Source organism: Vigna unguiculata, chromosome 6 (assembly GCF_004118075.2).
Source record: "Vigna unguiculata cultivar IT97K-499-35 chromosome 6, ASM411807v1, whole genome shotgun sequence".
NCBI lineage: Eukaryota > Viridiplantae > Streptophyta > Magnoliopsida > Fabales > Fabaceae > Vigna > Vigna unguiculata.
In genome coordinates, this window is record NC_040284.1 from 21,538,044 (window position 1) to 21,553,653 (window position 15,610).

The 15,610-nt window shown below is 29.8% G+C and overlaps 2 protein-coding genes across 2 annotated transcripts; both read right to left on the bottom strand.

The window, feature by feature from the left end:
- Positions 1-333: 333 nt before the first annotated feature.
- LOC114188520 (spermidine coumaroyl-CoA acyltransferase-like) lies at positions 334-1,719 on the bottom strand. The gene has a single exon (XM_028077093.1). The coding sequence runs from the start codon at positions 1,717-1,719 to the stop codon at positions 334-336; it is 1,386 nt and encodes a 461-aa protein (XP_027932894.1).
- An 8,886-nt stretch (positions 1,720-10,605) lies between these two features.
- LOC114189206 (spermidine coumaroyl-CoA acyltransferase-like) lies at positions 10,606-12,206 on the bottom strand. The gene has a single exon (XM_028077918.1). The coding sequence runs from the start codon at positions 12,190-12,192 to the stop codon at positions 10,816-10,818; it is 1,377 nt and encodes a 458-aa protein (XP_027933719.1). The 5' UTR covers positions 12,193-12,206; the 3' UTR covers positions 10,606-10,815.
- Between the last annotated feature and the right edge of the window lie 3,404 nt (positions 12,207-15,610).

Genomic DNA, 15,610 nt, shown 5'->3' on the forward strand with positions numbered 1-15,610 from the left:
TCATTATTACTAATAGTAACATGTACAGTAGTGTGTATCATTCACATCTTAATTTAAAATAGCATTTAAATATGTCATGTCATGCAATTATCCTTTAAAATTGAACCATATAGCATGTCAAAGAGCCATATACATCCCTTAATCAAGCGGATCTAGTACGACTTCAAATGCCATATGATGTGACATTCATTCTAAATGTCCTCGCTTGGCACAAACAAGGGTTTCCATGAACAAATACATTTTTATACAAACATGAAAGGCCTAAAACGAATGTGAACAGATCTGACACTTTAATTTCATGTTGTTTTATTCATATTCATATATAGTAAGTGTTCAAATCAAAAGGGTGAGAGCCTCCATCTCCTCCTTGAACGTGAGCAATGCAGGAGCTGGTAGGGACACAAAAATACCAACCCCTCCCTCCATTGAAGAATCAAAGTTCCCAAGAGCTGAGAAAATGCATAAATCAACACATCCAAACATGTCAGAAGGGATTGGTACAACATTCACAATTTCTTTAACTCCAAAATCTACATTTTCATAGAACTCCAAGTGCCTCCAATCAGTAAAGGTAGTGAATGCACCACTCCCTTCAATGTTGAATTCCGTTTCTATCTCTAAATCTGTCTCTAAAGTGTCCATGAAGTTTCTGACATAATCACTGTTACAAGAAACTTTCTTGCTTTCTTTAATGAGCTTCACAATCTCATAGAGGGGCCTTTCATTGAGTTCCCTCATTGTTAAAATAACGTCAGCATCCACAACAACATTTCCATAATACCCTTCTGGCAAAGGATCTTGCAAGTGTCTTCTCACTCCTACTGTGATATTCAGCTTAACTTTCCCATCATAGCTCATTTTTAAGGCCCTACATTTAGACCTCCACACATATGCAGCAAGTGATTCAAAAGTAGTAATGTTTTCGTTCTCACCTGATTCCTTCACCAAGCTCATCTTCAGTCTTCTGATGCTCTCACTGTCCACCTTAATGCACTGGTGCATGAGAACTTCTGTTGGAAGAAAGGGTGAAACTGCAGCTGAGGCATCGTCCAAAAAATCAATTTGCAATGGGTTTTTAGTGATTGATCCCTTTAGCCTATCTCTCTCCCACACAGGCTTCACAGAGGGTTCAGTTTTTCCCCTTGCAAACTCCATGATGGCTTTGAAGAACTGACATGCTCCAACGCCATCACAAACAGAATGTAACAGCCCCATTCCAACGGTGAACCCCCCACAAGGAAAGTTTGTGACCTTGAACACCAAGGGATATTGGTGGCCACTTTCATCTTCAGAAGGAAGGTCATACACTAAGTTTTTTGCACTTTCCATGTCAGTGCCATCCCAGTAATGGAGAGAAGAAAGCTTGCAAGTAGCATTGGCTTCCAAGAACGGAACACCTTTTGCATTGCAGTTGATTACGAGCTTTCCATCAGTGTGGTCTACTAGCCTACCTGCAAGAGGATAGTAATAGAATAAAGCCTTTGAAAGTGCTGCTTTGATCACATCAGCAGGGTGTAGCAGTTGGTGATTAGGGCAACTAGGTTCATCATGATCATCAACTTTTGATCGATACACATGGAGGGTATGGCATAGGGTATTAAAAGAAGGTGTGTGGTCTAGTGTAGATAAAGGAAGAATAGAGGAAGGTGTTGGTTTTGATGGTTTGATAAGAACAACTTCTTTCATGGCAAGTTCGAATGCTGTCTTTTCAGTAGCCATAGAAATGAAGGGAATCTGAGTATGTAGTTGTGAGATTAGAAATCTGAGGGTATACAGTTATTAATATAGATTAATTTTAATTTTTTTACCAAAATAAAATAGCACCTTTAAATATTTGTCATTTGTCTTCGTACTTATTGTATTTTTGTGTATAATCCCACTGATATGAACGCATATTTAAATATCCAAACAAATAATGTATCATCACATGTTCATAGTCTCACCTTAATGTGCTAGTGCATGAGAACTTGAGGCTCAAACTGCAAAGAGAAATGGTACAATGACTATTATATCTTACCACTTCTCTTACCACATTACGTGTCATTTGTTATTGAATTTTAATTTATTTTTTTCCTTAACTTAAAAGTTGCAGGGGAAACTGAAGAATCACTCGCGCGTGGTGCCAAACACTCACACTCTCTTACCATTACACTATTCTTTCAAACAGAACCCATTTCCTCTCCATCCTAAAAAATTCCCAAACCACCGAAGCTTCCATTGAAGAACCCCAGCCCCATTCTTTTCCACCCACTAAGGCTTGTGTTAGGCATTGTCGAAGGTGGCATTTTCGGGCTCCCCTCTCTTCTCCTCGGAACCCCACAACAATTGCGAAACTCCGTCCTCCCTTTCATTTCCGGTAGGTGTCGTCGAGAATGAAGATCAAGTATGCATTTTGTAACCCTTCCATTTTCTTTTTTCGTTTCCACCCACGAAAAATCAGTATTCATCTTCTCCTTTCATCTTGACTTCTACGTTTGTGTTTGGTCTCCACAGATTAAGGGTTTTGGACGCTTTCTATTTGAATTTGAAAGGAATCCCATTAGTGAAAAAGATTAATTATTTCTCCATTTTCCCTTAGGGTTTTTGTGTGAACCCATTGATTGATTGCAAATAAATGGTCATTGTGTGAATTTTATGGTTTTAAGATAGATAAATTGTGATTTTTTGCGTCTTCATTGATGGATTGCAAAGAAATTAGTCATTCCTTGGTTTTTAAGTTTTTTAGCATTTCGAATTTTTGAGTTGTGGTTTTAAGCATTTTTTATCATTTGTGATTTTATGGTGTTTGGGGAAGTTCTGTATGGTTGTGTATGCATATTTAATGGCACTATCATTGTGGTTAAGTCAAACAGTAATAATTGGATGTGGTGTTGGCTGTTATGTTATTTGAATACTTGTGTTATGTTAATTGTTTACCTTAATTAACTATTTTGGACATCGAAACATTATATTTGAAACCAATTTCATTACAATGATTTCTATCTCCATAGTTTATAGGAGTTTTTGCGTTAAAGTTGTTGCAGGTCCTTGTAGATGGGCATTGTATATATTTTGAAATTGAAATATATAAATGGTATACCATTGTGACTAAACATTAGGCATTTGTATGCAGACAAACAATCATTCTTATCATTTCGGTGCCTATTTCGTTCATGAAGATGAAGAAGGTCGAAATAGAAATGAAGACAGTGAGCAATTGGAGGAATGCAATATATATGCACAAACGAAGTTTTTTCAAAATTGTGTCAGGGAAGTTTTTTCAGAAATGCACTTATACTTTGTTTAGAAGAACTAGGATTATGTGTGTTATGTCTGTGCATAGTAGGGATCCACCATTTCAAAGAGGAAATTATGTTTCCCCCTGCACTTTTCAAATGTATAAAAAAAAATTTCGTGCAAAAAGTCAATTGTGGGTAACAACATAATTGATATTGGGTTGCAAGTTAAATTCAAAAATGTGCCTGGGAAGTTTTTTCATAAGTGCACTTATACTTGGTTTAAAAGAACTAAGATGGGGAATGTTATGTCTCTGCACAACTGGGATCCACTTTCAAAATGTATAATTTTTTTTTGTCGAAAAAGTCATCTCTTAGTAACAACTTAATTGATTTTGTGTTACAAGTTAAATTCATAAATAGGACAGGTTCACAAATGCAATTATAGTTGGTTTAGAAGAATTGGAATGGAGTGAGATATTATTGTGCAATCTTTAGGTCCCACCCTCATACTTCCTGTTGCACTTTCCAAATTTGTTATTGTTATTTTGTGCAAAAAATCCTTCATGAGTTACAACTTAATTGGTCTTGAGTTGCATGTTAATTTCCAAAAATTTTCGGCCATATTAGTATGAACAATTGTTAGCCATGTCTTTTTCAAAGCCACAAACAGAGGTAAAGTTGCAGTACTAAAATAGTTTCCTCTTCCATTTGCAAAACGCATTTCATCATGGAATGAAAGGCATACCAACAAATAAATTAAAATAATATTTTTCAAAAGGTGGAGAAGGTCTTAAGCGGACACATAAATAAAATACATTAAAAATCTTAAAACATTATTGAAAAAGGATGACTCATGACCAACAAAGCTTTAAACTTCAAAGGTTGCAACATCAAAGGTGGCATCATCATAGGCAAGCGCATTAGATGTTTCAGCTCCTGAGCTTCCAACAACCGAAAAACCAAAACCAGAAGAGAATGCAGCAACAAATGTGCCGCTAACAGATGTTCCTGTATAGAAATGCTATCGAATGTTTAGTCACAATGGTATACCCTTTATATATTTCAATTTCAAAATATATACACTGCCCATCTGCATGGACCTACAACAACTTTAGTGCAAAACTTCCCATAAACTATGGAGATGGAAATCATTGTAATGAAAATGGTTTCAAATATAATGTTTCGATGTCCAAAATAGTTAATTAAGATAAATAATTAACATAACGCATGTATTCAAATAACATAATAGCCAACACCACATCTAATTATTACAACACAACTTAACCACAACGGTAGTGTAATTAAATATGCATACACAACCATATGAAAATTCCCCACACACCTCACAATCACAAACGATCCAAATTCTTAAAACCACAACTCAAAAAAATTCGAAATGCTAGAAAACCTGAAAACGAAAGAATGACCCATTTCTTTGCAATCCATCTTTGTAGACACAAAACATCACAATTTATCTATCTTAAAACCATAAAATCCACACAATGACCATTTATTTGTAATCAATCAATGGGTTCACACAAAAACCCTAAGAGAAAATGGAGAAATAATTAATCTTTTTCACTAATGGGATTCCTTTCAAATTCAAATAGAAAGCGTCCAAAACCCTTAATCTGTGGAGACCAAGCACAAACGTAGAAGTCAAGATGAAAGGAGAAGATGAATACTGATTTTTCGTGGGTGGAAACGAAGAAAGAAAATGGAAGGGTTACAAAATGCATACTTGATCTTCATTCTCGACGACACCTACCGGAAATGAAAGGGAGGACGAAGTTTCGCAATTGTTGTGGGGTTCCGGGGAGAAGAGAGGGGAGCCCGAAAATGCCACCTTCGACAATGCCTAACCTCCTTAGTGGGTGGAAAAGAATGGGGCTGGGGTTCTTCAATGGAAGCTTCGGTGGTTTGGGAATTTTTTAGGGTGGAGAGGAAATGGGTTCTGTTTGAAAGAATGGTGTAATGGTAAGAGAGTGTGAGTGTTTGGCACCACGCGTGAGTGATTTTTCAGTTTTCCTGCAGCTTTTAAGTTAAGGAAAAAAACAAATTAAAATTCAATAACAAATGATACGTAATGTGGTAAGAGAAGTGGTAAGAAATAGTAGTCATTATATCATTTCTCAACTGCAAAATAGGTCTCGTCCAAGAAATCAATTTGCAATGATTGTTTGGTGATTAATCCATTTAGCCTTTCTATCTCTCTCCCATATTGGCTTCACAGAGGGCTTTGAAAACTGAAATGCTCAGACGCCCATTTTTTTTACATATATGGGACAAATTTGTTCAAATATTATTGAAATGGAATTAAAAAGGTATCACTAATTATGAAATAAGTGGTGTGGACTCATAACAACTTTTGGACCTATGACGATTTTAAAATCAAAATTGTGAGGACTTCACATAACTTTTTCACAAAAAAAATGAAATTATTAAGAATCATAACGAATCACTTAATTTGATCATTTTTAAAAATTGGATGACTTGCACCAAATAAAAGTTATATATCAAATTGAATTTTTCAAACAAATTAAAGAACCAAAAGTCGAATTAAATCGTTTTTTATAATAACATTCTTCGTAAAGAAATAGTGAATTGGATGAACTATTTTTAAATAACTTTTTTATTTGTTTTTTCAACTTATCTAATTCGGTTGGTGTTAGTAACTGACACATGACTTACTTGAGAAATAATTCATTGTATATCTCTCTTGGACATAAGTCCTAGAGTCTCTTCAGGAAATACATCTATAAACTCTTGAAATACAAATACATGTTATGTTTTATTGACATCTGCAACACAAACTAAAAGCATGAAATATTTTGAACCCTCTTGTACATCTCTTTCAAATAGTTGGGTTCATATAAATCACATTCCTTTGGATTTAGAGAAAATTAACTTCTTCTTACCGAAATGTGATTAGTAGAAAATCAATCTATTTCTTAGATAACTCTCAAATCTTTCGTATAGGTATATAAATTATGTTGATCTTATATTTTGGTCAACTATAACTAGAGCGACTTAAAGATTTGTGAACCGCAAAACAAAAATATGACATTTTTATTTACTAATCAATACGATCGGAATACGAAAACTTACAAAAAGAGCAAAGTTGAAGATAGAAATGTAAAAGTATGATTTATTAAAAAAATTTGATAACTCGTTAAATATCACTTTTAATATCAATAAAAATTAACAATCACTTCTAATAATTTAATTAAATTTTATTCTCAAATATAATTTTATAATTAATTTAATAAAAATATATTAATAATTAAAGTATTTTTTTATACCTATATTTTTAAGACCTAAATCTAGAGCTTCTTGAACCTTAAATAAATCGGCCCAAACTCTAACCCTAAACATTAACGTGGGTAAAAGAAGTTATTATAAAACCCTCAATTAATGTTTAAACACTAGCCCAAAACAAACCTTATAACCAGAAGAACAAAAGAATGGGTTGCTTGACAAATGATTGTACTCTAGAGATAAAACAATTACCTTGAAGCTTGAACTCCACTATAATAGCAAACATTTTGTCAGCTACTTATTGCACCCCACCAAAAATTAGGGCTTTGAACATGATAATATTTTATTGCATGACCATATATGTGACATTTATCACATTACATTTTGCATTGGATGAGGGCATGATCTAACAATATTATGTACCCCACCACGTTACAAATAATGTATCATTATATCTTGATTGTCCCACGGACATCAACGCATCTTTAATACCTCCGACACAAACCCACGAACAAAGAGAGTCGTCTCCGTACATATTTTGTTTTTTCTTGTACCCTATTCACTTCATAAATATTCATCTTGTATTTATATTTATATTCGTTAGATACCCGTTTAATTTTTTATATTTGTGGGTACCCACAAATATATTTATAAAATTATTTAAAAAACAAATATTTAATCATAAATTCAAATAAAATAAAATACATTACTGTCATAAATTTTAAATAAAATTTAAATGATTATAAAATTAAATATAAAATAACGTTTAACAAGATAGAAATTCTTTTAATCAGTGTTTTGATCAACAAGTCCATTTTCTCCGATTGATTCGTAAAAAATAAACAAAATAAACAAATAATAACCTCAATTGTCACGTGTTCAAGTATTCTTATTTTGATTTCATCATTTGATAACAAACATACCATAAGTGTAACTGTCTATATAGGGTTTGGTGTATATGCCCAATTTCAAAGAAAGAAAAGAGAAGAACGTCAAGGTATGTACCTGAAAGAAGACGACGTACAAATACTTGAAGTTGGAAGAATGAAGACATGAGACAAGACAAGATGTGCAGCTTAGAAAAAATTAGGTCATAATATTTTTTACTTTTATATATATATATATATATATATATATGAGTATTTTTGTGAATTAAAGTTTAGTAGGTACAGATATTCACGGGTACGGATACTATGATAGTCGTACCCGCCTTGTTAACGTACGGGTATCAAAAATATCTGTACCTGCGGGTAGCAGATATCCATTTTTAATATTCATTTCCTATCCGTTGCGGATTTTACCCGCGGATATATGCGAGTACGGATTTTTTGACATTCCTAAATGAGATATTTATAAGTAATATCTTATTTTATTAATTAAATAGAGAAACATGCATGAGTGTGTAATCTAGAAACTAATATTTTTGTTAATCAAAATTTAGGTAACTAATGTTAGTGATCAATTTAAAGACTAATTTATAATAAAAAAATATTTTAGTTCAATTTAGAAACCAATTATAATTTTTTGAAACTATTTTAGTTAAAAAAAATTAATTTTTAAATTAGCATCTAAATTGATCACTATAATAACTAATTATTTTTTATCATTAAATTTGATCATTATTTAAGTTTTTTTTGCAGTGTATCTCTGTGTTCATACTTGTCATTTGACATATTTCCATTTTTATTTCATTTTCATTTAAATTAATAAAATATTAATAATTTATTAAATTACATAAAAACTTTATATATATATATATATATATATATAATTCTCTTATTATTTGGTTTAGTAATTTTTTTTTCTTTCTCCACACGTTTTCTTCTTTTTTTCTTTTTATTGTTTGCTTTATTCTGTATTTACTACATTCACTCACATATGAGGTACTGTCCCTATTATTTCAATCTTGATTACAAATACTTTTTTCATGTAATTATATTCAAATAGTGTATTATTAATTTCAGTAAACTAAATAATTTTTAGCTCTTACATTTGATTTTTTTATATATATTTTTATTGATTGTTTATTTTTATTTTTATATGCAAATGTTTGAATCTTTCAATCTTAAATTTTTAATTATATAAATCCTTCATTTATTAGGTAATTTAAAAAAAAATCTTTAATCTCTTTGTTACTTAATTTTTGTTTAATCTCCTAACGACAAGAAATCCATAACAAATGAGATGTAAATAACCTAAAAACAGTACATAAAAAATGAATGAATCACCTCAATACATGCATATCCTTCTCAATTTTCTTCATACTTCATTTTGAACTTCATCGCAACGATCTAATGAAAGAGAATCGAATAATAATCGCAAAAGATGGACTTAGAAGAATCCGTAATTAGAATAGTAGCTTAATTGCCCCTCCCGTGTGCTTGTGATGAATGTCGATATGTGATTTTTTAATGGCGGCGGAGTCATCGGATTCTTTCTTGTGCTCGCTGACATATGTATTTCTCGTGATCAGAGAGCACAACGTCGAAGTCGAAGAACTCGTTTCTCTCATTAAACCTGGCTTGAAGACAAAATAGCACGATGTTTCCAAGACCGGATTATTGTTGATGCAGTAAACCTCATAAGCATCAATATTAATTATATGTGATTTTACGTAAAAAAACACTGGCGAAACTTAGAGATGACCAGGGAAGTCATAGTTTTCCAATTTTTATTTTTATTTTAAATTTTATATATATTTATATATTTTTTTAAATTATATTTATGTATTATTATATTATTTAAATTAATTTTATATTATGAAAAATTATAATATAATATAAAATAAAGATAAAATAAAAAATAACTTGATAAAGATTTATTTAATGAAAGAAATTAGGGTTTTGTTTCTAATTATAAAATAAATCATCAAGAAAGTGTAAAAGAAACAAAAAAGATAAAAAGATAAATTGAGAGATGGATATTGAAAAATAAAGATATTAAAAAATACATTCTCACATTATTTCTTAGAAAGAGGTTGAATAACACGTCCTCACTCGATCTCTTCCAAATTAAATTTTTTTTTAAATTAGTATAAATCTCAATCACAATTTTATAAATTTTTTTATGAAATTGATATAAATCCTAATTATATATTTCTCCAAACTAGTATAATCCTAAATTTTAAAATTTTGAAATTTTTGTGTTTATTTTATGGTTATTTTATGATATGATAATCATATTTTTTTATTCTATTATCATGTAATTGTTTTAAATAGAGAATGAAGATTTTTTATTAAAAAAAAATATAATTTATATATAAATAATCCTATTTGGCACCGGAACTTTTTGTCCAATTTATATATAAATAATCCTATTTACTTCTTGTAGATTTCTAGTCATAAAAATAAATATGTAATATTGTCATTAGGCATTATTATTGATTTTTTTTATGAATTATCTTTTAAAAAATAAATTATAGATTTTTTTTTTGCAAAAAGTAATCCTATAAAAACATAGATATTTTTTATGAAAAAATTATAAATAATTTCTATGAATAATTTTTTTGCTTAAAAAAAATATAGTGAAACTTAAAACAGCATAAAATTTAATAAATGTTTTAAATACAATAAATTAACATAATATTTTGTTTTGTTTTTCTGCGCAAAAGAAAATTAAATAAACTTAAGCAAAAATATTTATGTTTTTCTTTTAATGCTTTTTCTCCCAAATATATAGATTCGCAGAGAATTCTAAATTCTTTTCTTGAAAACAGTTTTAACAGATATTTCATACAAAATTTTATTAGCAAGAAAAATATTTTAAATTAACAAATATATATATATATATATATATATATATATATATATATATATATGTAAATTCGTAAGTAATTTTACTGGTATTTTATGCAGAAAAAATCTAACCGTAAAACTTGTAGATATTTACTGCCAAATACATTTAGTATCAAATATCAAACGAATTTCATACGAAATTTTTTTTAAAGAGAAATGTGCATATTTTCTTGCTAAAATATTTTTTAGAAGAATTTGGAGATAATAAGTAATTTTTTAGTAGTGATGCCAAATTAACTTTAAAAACTGAGCCATATATTAAATCAAAGCGGGTAGTAGAAATTAAAATGCCATGTGATGAGACATTCTAAAAGTAATTATGTAATAAAAGAAGCTCCTACGGGTGACAGCAACTGCATTTTAGCCTGAATCATACTACAAACACGCCCTTCATTATATAGAAAGGACCCACGCATGCAACTAGAATGCGATCAAATTTGACTACAACATAATAATACACACGGGTTAAAAGCCTAACCAAAGGTGGCATGAACAGATCTCACACATTTCACGCTGTTTTATTCATCCTCATATATAGTAAGTGTTCAAATCAAAAGGGTGAGAGCATCCATCTCCTCCTTGAACGTGAGCAATGCAGGAGCTGGTAGAGACACAAAAATACCAACCCCTCCCTCCATTGAAGAATCAAAGTTCCCAAGAGCTGAGAAAATGCATAAATCAACACATCCAAACATGTCAGAAGGCATTGGTACAACATTCGAAATTTCTTTAACTCCAAAATTTACATTTTCAAAGAACTTCAAGTGCCTCCAATCAGTCAAGGCAGTGAATGCACCACTGGCTTCAGCCTTGAAATTATTTAGTTCAGTCTCTAAAGTGTTCATGAAGTTTCTGACATAATCACTGTTACTAGAAACTTTCTTGCTTTCTTTAATGAGCTTCACAATCTCATGGAGTGGTCTTTCATTGAGTTCCCTCATTGTTAAAATAACGTCAGCATCCACAACAACATTTCCATAATACCCTTCTGGCAAAGGATCTTGCAAGTGTCTTCTCACTCCAACTGTGATATTCAGCTTAACTTTCCCATCGTAGTTCAATTTTAAAGCCCTAGATTTAGACCTCCACACATATGCAGCTAGTGATTCAAAAGTAGTGAAGTTTTCGTTCTCACCTGATTCCTTCATCAAACTCATCTTCAGTCTTTTGATACTCTCACTGTCCACCTTAATGCACTGATGCATGAGAACTTCTGTTGGAAGAAAGGGTGAAACTGCAGCTGAGGCATCGTCCAAAAAATCAATTTGCAATGGGTTTTTAGTGATTGATCCCTTTAGCCTATCTCTCTCCCACACAGGCTTCACAGAGGGTTCAGTTTTTCCCCTTGCAAACTCCATGATGGCTTTGAAGAACTGACATGCTCCAACGCCATCACAAACAGAATGTAACAGCCCCATTCCAACGGTGAACCCCCCACAAGGAAAGTTTGTGACCTTGAACACCAAGGGATATTGGTGGCCACTTTCATCTTCAGAAGGAAGGTCATACACTAAGTTTTTTGCACTTTCCATGTCAGTGCCATCCCAGTAATGGAGAGAAGAAAGCTTGCAAGTAGCATTGGCTTCCAAGAACGGAACACCTTTTGCATTGCAGTTGATTACGAGCTTTCCATCAGTGTGGTCTACTAGCCTACCTGCAAGAGGATAGTAATAGAATAAAGCCTTTGAAAGTGCTGCTTTGATCACATCAGCAGGGTGTAGCAGTTGGTGATTAGGGCAACTAGGTTCATCATGATCATCAACTTTTGATCGATACACATGGAGGGTATGGCATAGGGTATTAAAAGAAGGTGTGTGGTCTAGTGTAGATAAAGGAAGAATAGAGGAAGGTGTTGGTTTTGATGGTTTGATAAGAACAACTTCTTTCATGGCAAGTTCGAATGCTGTCTTTTCAGTAGCCATTAAAATAAAGGGAATCTAAGTATGTAGTTGTGAGATTAGAAATCTGAGGGTGCACTCTTTAAATAGAGAATTATATCTTGACTTTTTTTTCTCTTACTCCATTTTTTCTCAGGCAGTTTTTAGGCGTTTCCACATTTAGTCCTTTGCACACATGCTTTTTCTTGAACTTGATAGTTTCTATATCCTGCATCACTCAATCTTTCATTCTATTTCCTTTTTAAGCTTTAATTATTTTATTTTTCGATTATATTATAATTTTCCTTAAATATGTGGTAATATTTAACGACTTTTTTATGATAACTATCGAATTAAAACTCTTGTATTACTTGAGTTCATTAAATATTATTTTACATTTTAATCAATCTTCTACGATAATATTTTTTATTACTTTTTTAAAATATTCTTTTATTACTATCCCGAAGTCGCTTGTACTAGTTTTTAAAATAAAATAATTAAATATTGTATTAGTTTTAAATTAATAACTTAATTACACATATTAGAAAAAACTTTGTTCACATATTTTCACAACTACTTGTTCATTTCTGTTTAGGAAGATAATGATGAGTAAAACTCTACCAATAATGACATACCAATAATGACATATGGATCAATGAAAATGATTTGAGGAGTCAAAGTTGAAAAACTTGTTTAAAGAGTTTATCATAGTTCCTCACTTTATTTGATTTGATGTAAGTTTACATTTATGCATGACAGAAACAACCTGTTTATTTTTTTTTGTAATAAATGATCAGATCCAAGTAATTGGTAGATTTATGTTGCAACTCAACTTTGATAGAAACGAAAAGCATGAACTGTGTTGCCAAAAAAGGTATGTCAACCCAAAATTGAAAAATTTGTTCAAAAAGTCTAACATAACTCCGCACTTAATAACACTCTACTCTCCACTTATGTATGACAACAAGAACGAGTTCATTTTTTGTAATGACCGATGCTGATAAAGTAAATTGTGCTTTTATGTTAAAATTCAAATTTGAAAGAAACAAAAATAATAGAGGTGTGTTGTCAAAAATCTTTGGCTAGCCAAAGTTGAAAAACTTGTTCAAGTGGTCTATTGTTGTTCCCCACTTAATTTGATGTAGGTTCTCACTTCATGACTGCAATAACCAATTCATTTTAAATTGTGTTTTAAATTTATAAATTTATATTTTTCAAATAAATTTCTTACATCATACTTTGATATTACTTTTTTATTAGAATTTATATTTGAAGTAGTTATATATAAAATTATTTGAACTATACTTTTTTTTGAAATATGATTTTCAAATATAGTTGAAATAAATTTAAATTTATAATTTTAAAACAAAATTTAAAATATCAAGTTTAATTTCGATATCAATATAATATTTATATAAAAATTTAAAAAATAATGAAAAGACACAATCATATAAAATTAATTAAAATGTAAGTGTATTATTTAATGAACTCAAATCATAAATACACTGATGTGATGGAGTTTTAGTTCAATAATTATCATAAAAAGTCGTTAAATTTTATCAAATATTATTTAAGAAAATAAAATAAAATAATTAAAGATTAAAAAGAAATAGGATGGAAAATTGAGTGATGCAGCATATAGAAAATGAAAGACGTTACAACTGTGTACAAGAAGTGGAATATGTGTACAAGAATCGAGTAAGAGAAAAAGTAGTCAACATATCATTTCTCTTTGTAAGTATTGTATTATTTTATTTATAGTCCCACGGACATTAAGGGATCTTTAATAAAAATGTACCATCACATCTTCATAGTCCCACTGACACAAACCCGCCATTAGGTAACAGATTCTGTTTCGACATAAAAATATGTGCATAGGTTATCAATTGAGGACACATGCACGCGTGCAGGGTTCATATTTCTCTTTCGACCGTATTTCAGTTTTTATTTATTTTCGTGTAAATTATTAAAATATTAATAATTTATTAAATAATGTAAAAACTTTATATATATATATATATATATATATATATATTATATTATATTATATTATATTGGTATTTAGTTTTATAACTTTTTTCTTTTTTTATTGTTTGGTTTATTTTATGTTTATAAAATTTATTCATATTTTTCAGGTATTTTCTATCTTATTTCGATCTTAATTTTAGATTTTTTTTTCTTCATATAATTATATTCAAATAGTAAATTATCAATTTCAATAAATTAAATAATTTTTAAGTCTTATATTTAATTATTTATCTTTTTTTATTGATTGTTTATTTTTATTTTTATATGAGAAGGTTTGACTTTTTTAATTTCGAATGTTCAATTGCCAACTTTATTTATTAGGTAATTTAAAAAAAAAACTTATTTTTTTATTTTTTTGTTACTTAATTTTTGTTTTATTTGTAAATTTTTTTTTTCACTTAAATAATTTTTATTATTTTTTAACCGTTCAACTAATTTGTTATCTAAAAAATATTCTTAAATTTTAAAAATATCTTATCTACTCTCGATTATAATTTTTTTCCAATATATAAAATAATTCGTTCTCAATAATTCTCACTAGCTTGTTATGAAAGAAATAATTAATATTTGGTCATGACTTGAAATTCCAATTTCTAAGAGTGGTAAAAGGAAAATACTGTTGACGGGTCGTCATCAAACACGCAAGAGAATCAGATTTGTGAGGTCTTCAGTAGTGTTCGTATAACAGCAATTATATTATAAGTCTGGAACTTGTTTCATGTTATAAGTGTGGAACTTGTTTCATGTAGATAGAGACAACTTCTTCTACCTACTTTTGGAACACCAACTATGATCCAACTTATGAGCCACGTCACCACGTGAATCACAGCTACATGCATCACAAATAAATATCAACATCACAAGCAAAAAATCATCACAATAATTCTTGTTGTATTCATTTTCTGTTTTGCAGCTAACAATTCCATCAAACCACAACGTTTTTTTTTCTTTTGTCATTTTCAGTTGCGGCATTGATATGTATGTGTACATATAATATTAAAATCAGATGAATTAATTTTATTATGTGATTCATTTAAAATATTATGATGAATTTAATTATAATTTAATAAAATATAAAAATCTATTAAATATTATGAAAAATCATAATAAAATAAAATAAAACTCAGTCTAATTTGATAGACATTGATTTAAAAGAGGGAATTAGAGTTCTTTTTCTAAGATACTTTCATAATATGTTTTTAAGAATACGTGAGAAGAGAAAAAAAAACAAAAAAATAAATTAAAAAATAATAGTGGGAGAACGTGTTAAAAAATATATATTCACATAATTTTTTATAGATCAACATTAGTGTTTTATTATGTGAGAATCTTAAGATTCAATAATAATTTTTTATAATGAATTATTATTACATAAAAATTACAAACTAATTTAGAGTTACTTCTCTTTTTCCTTTTAGCTTTTCACCGGAAACAT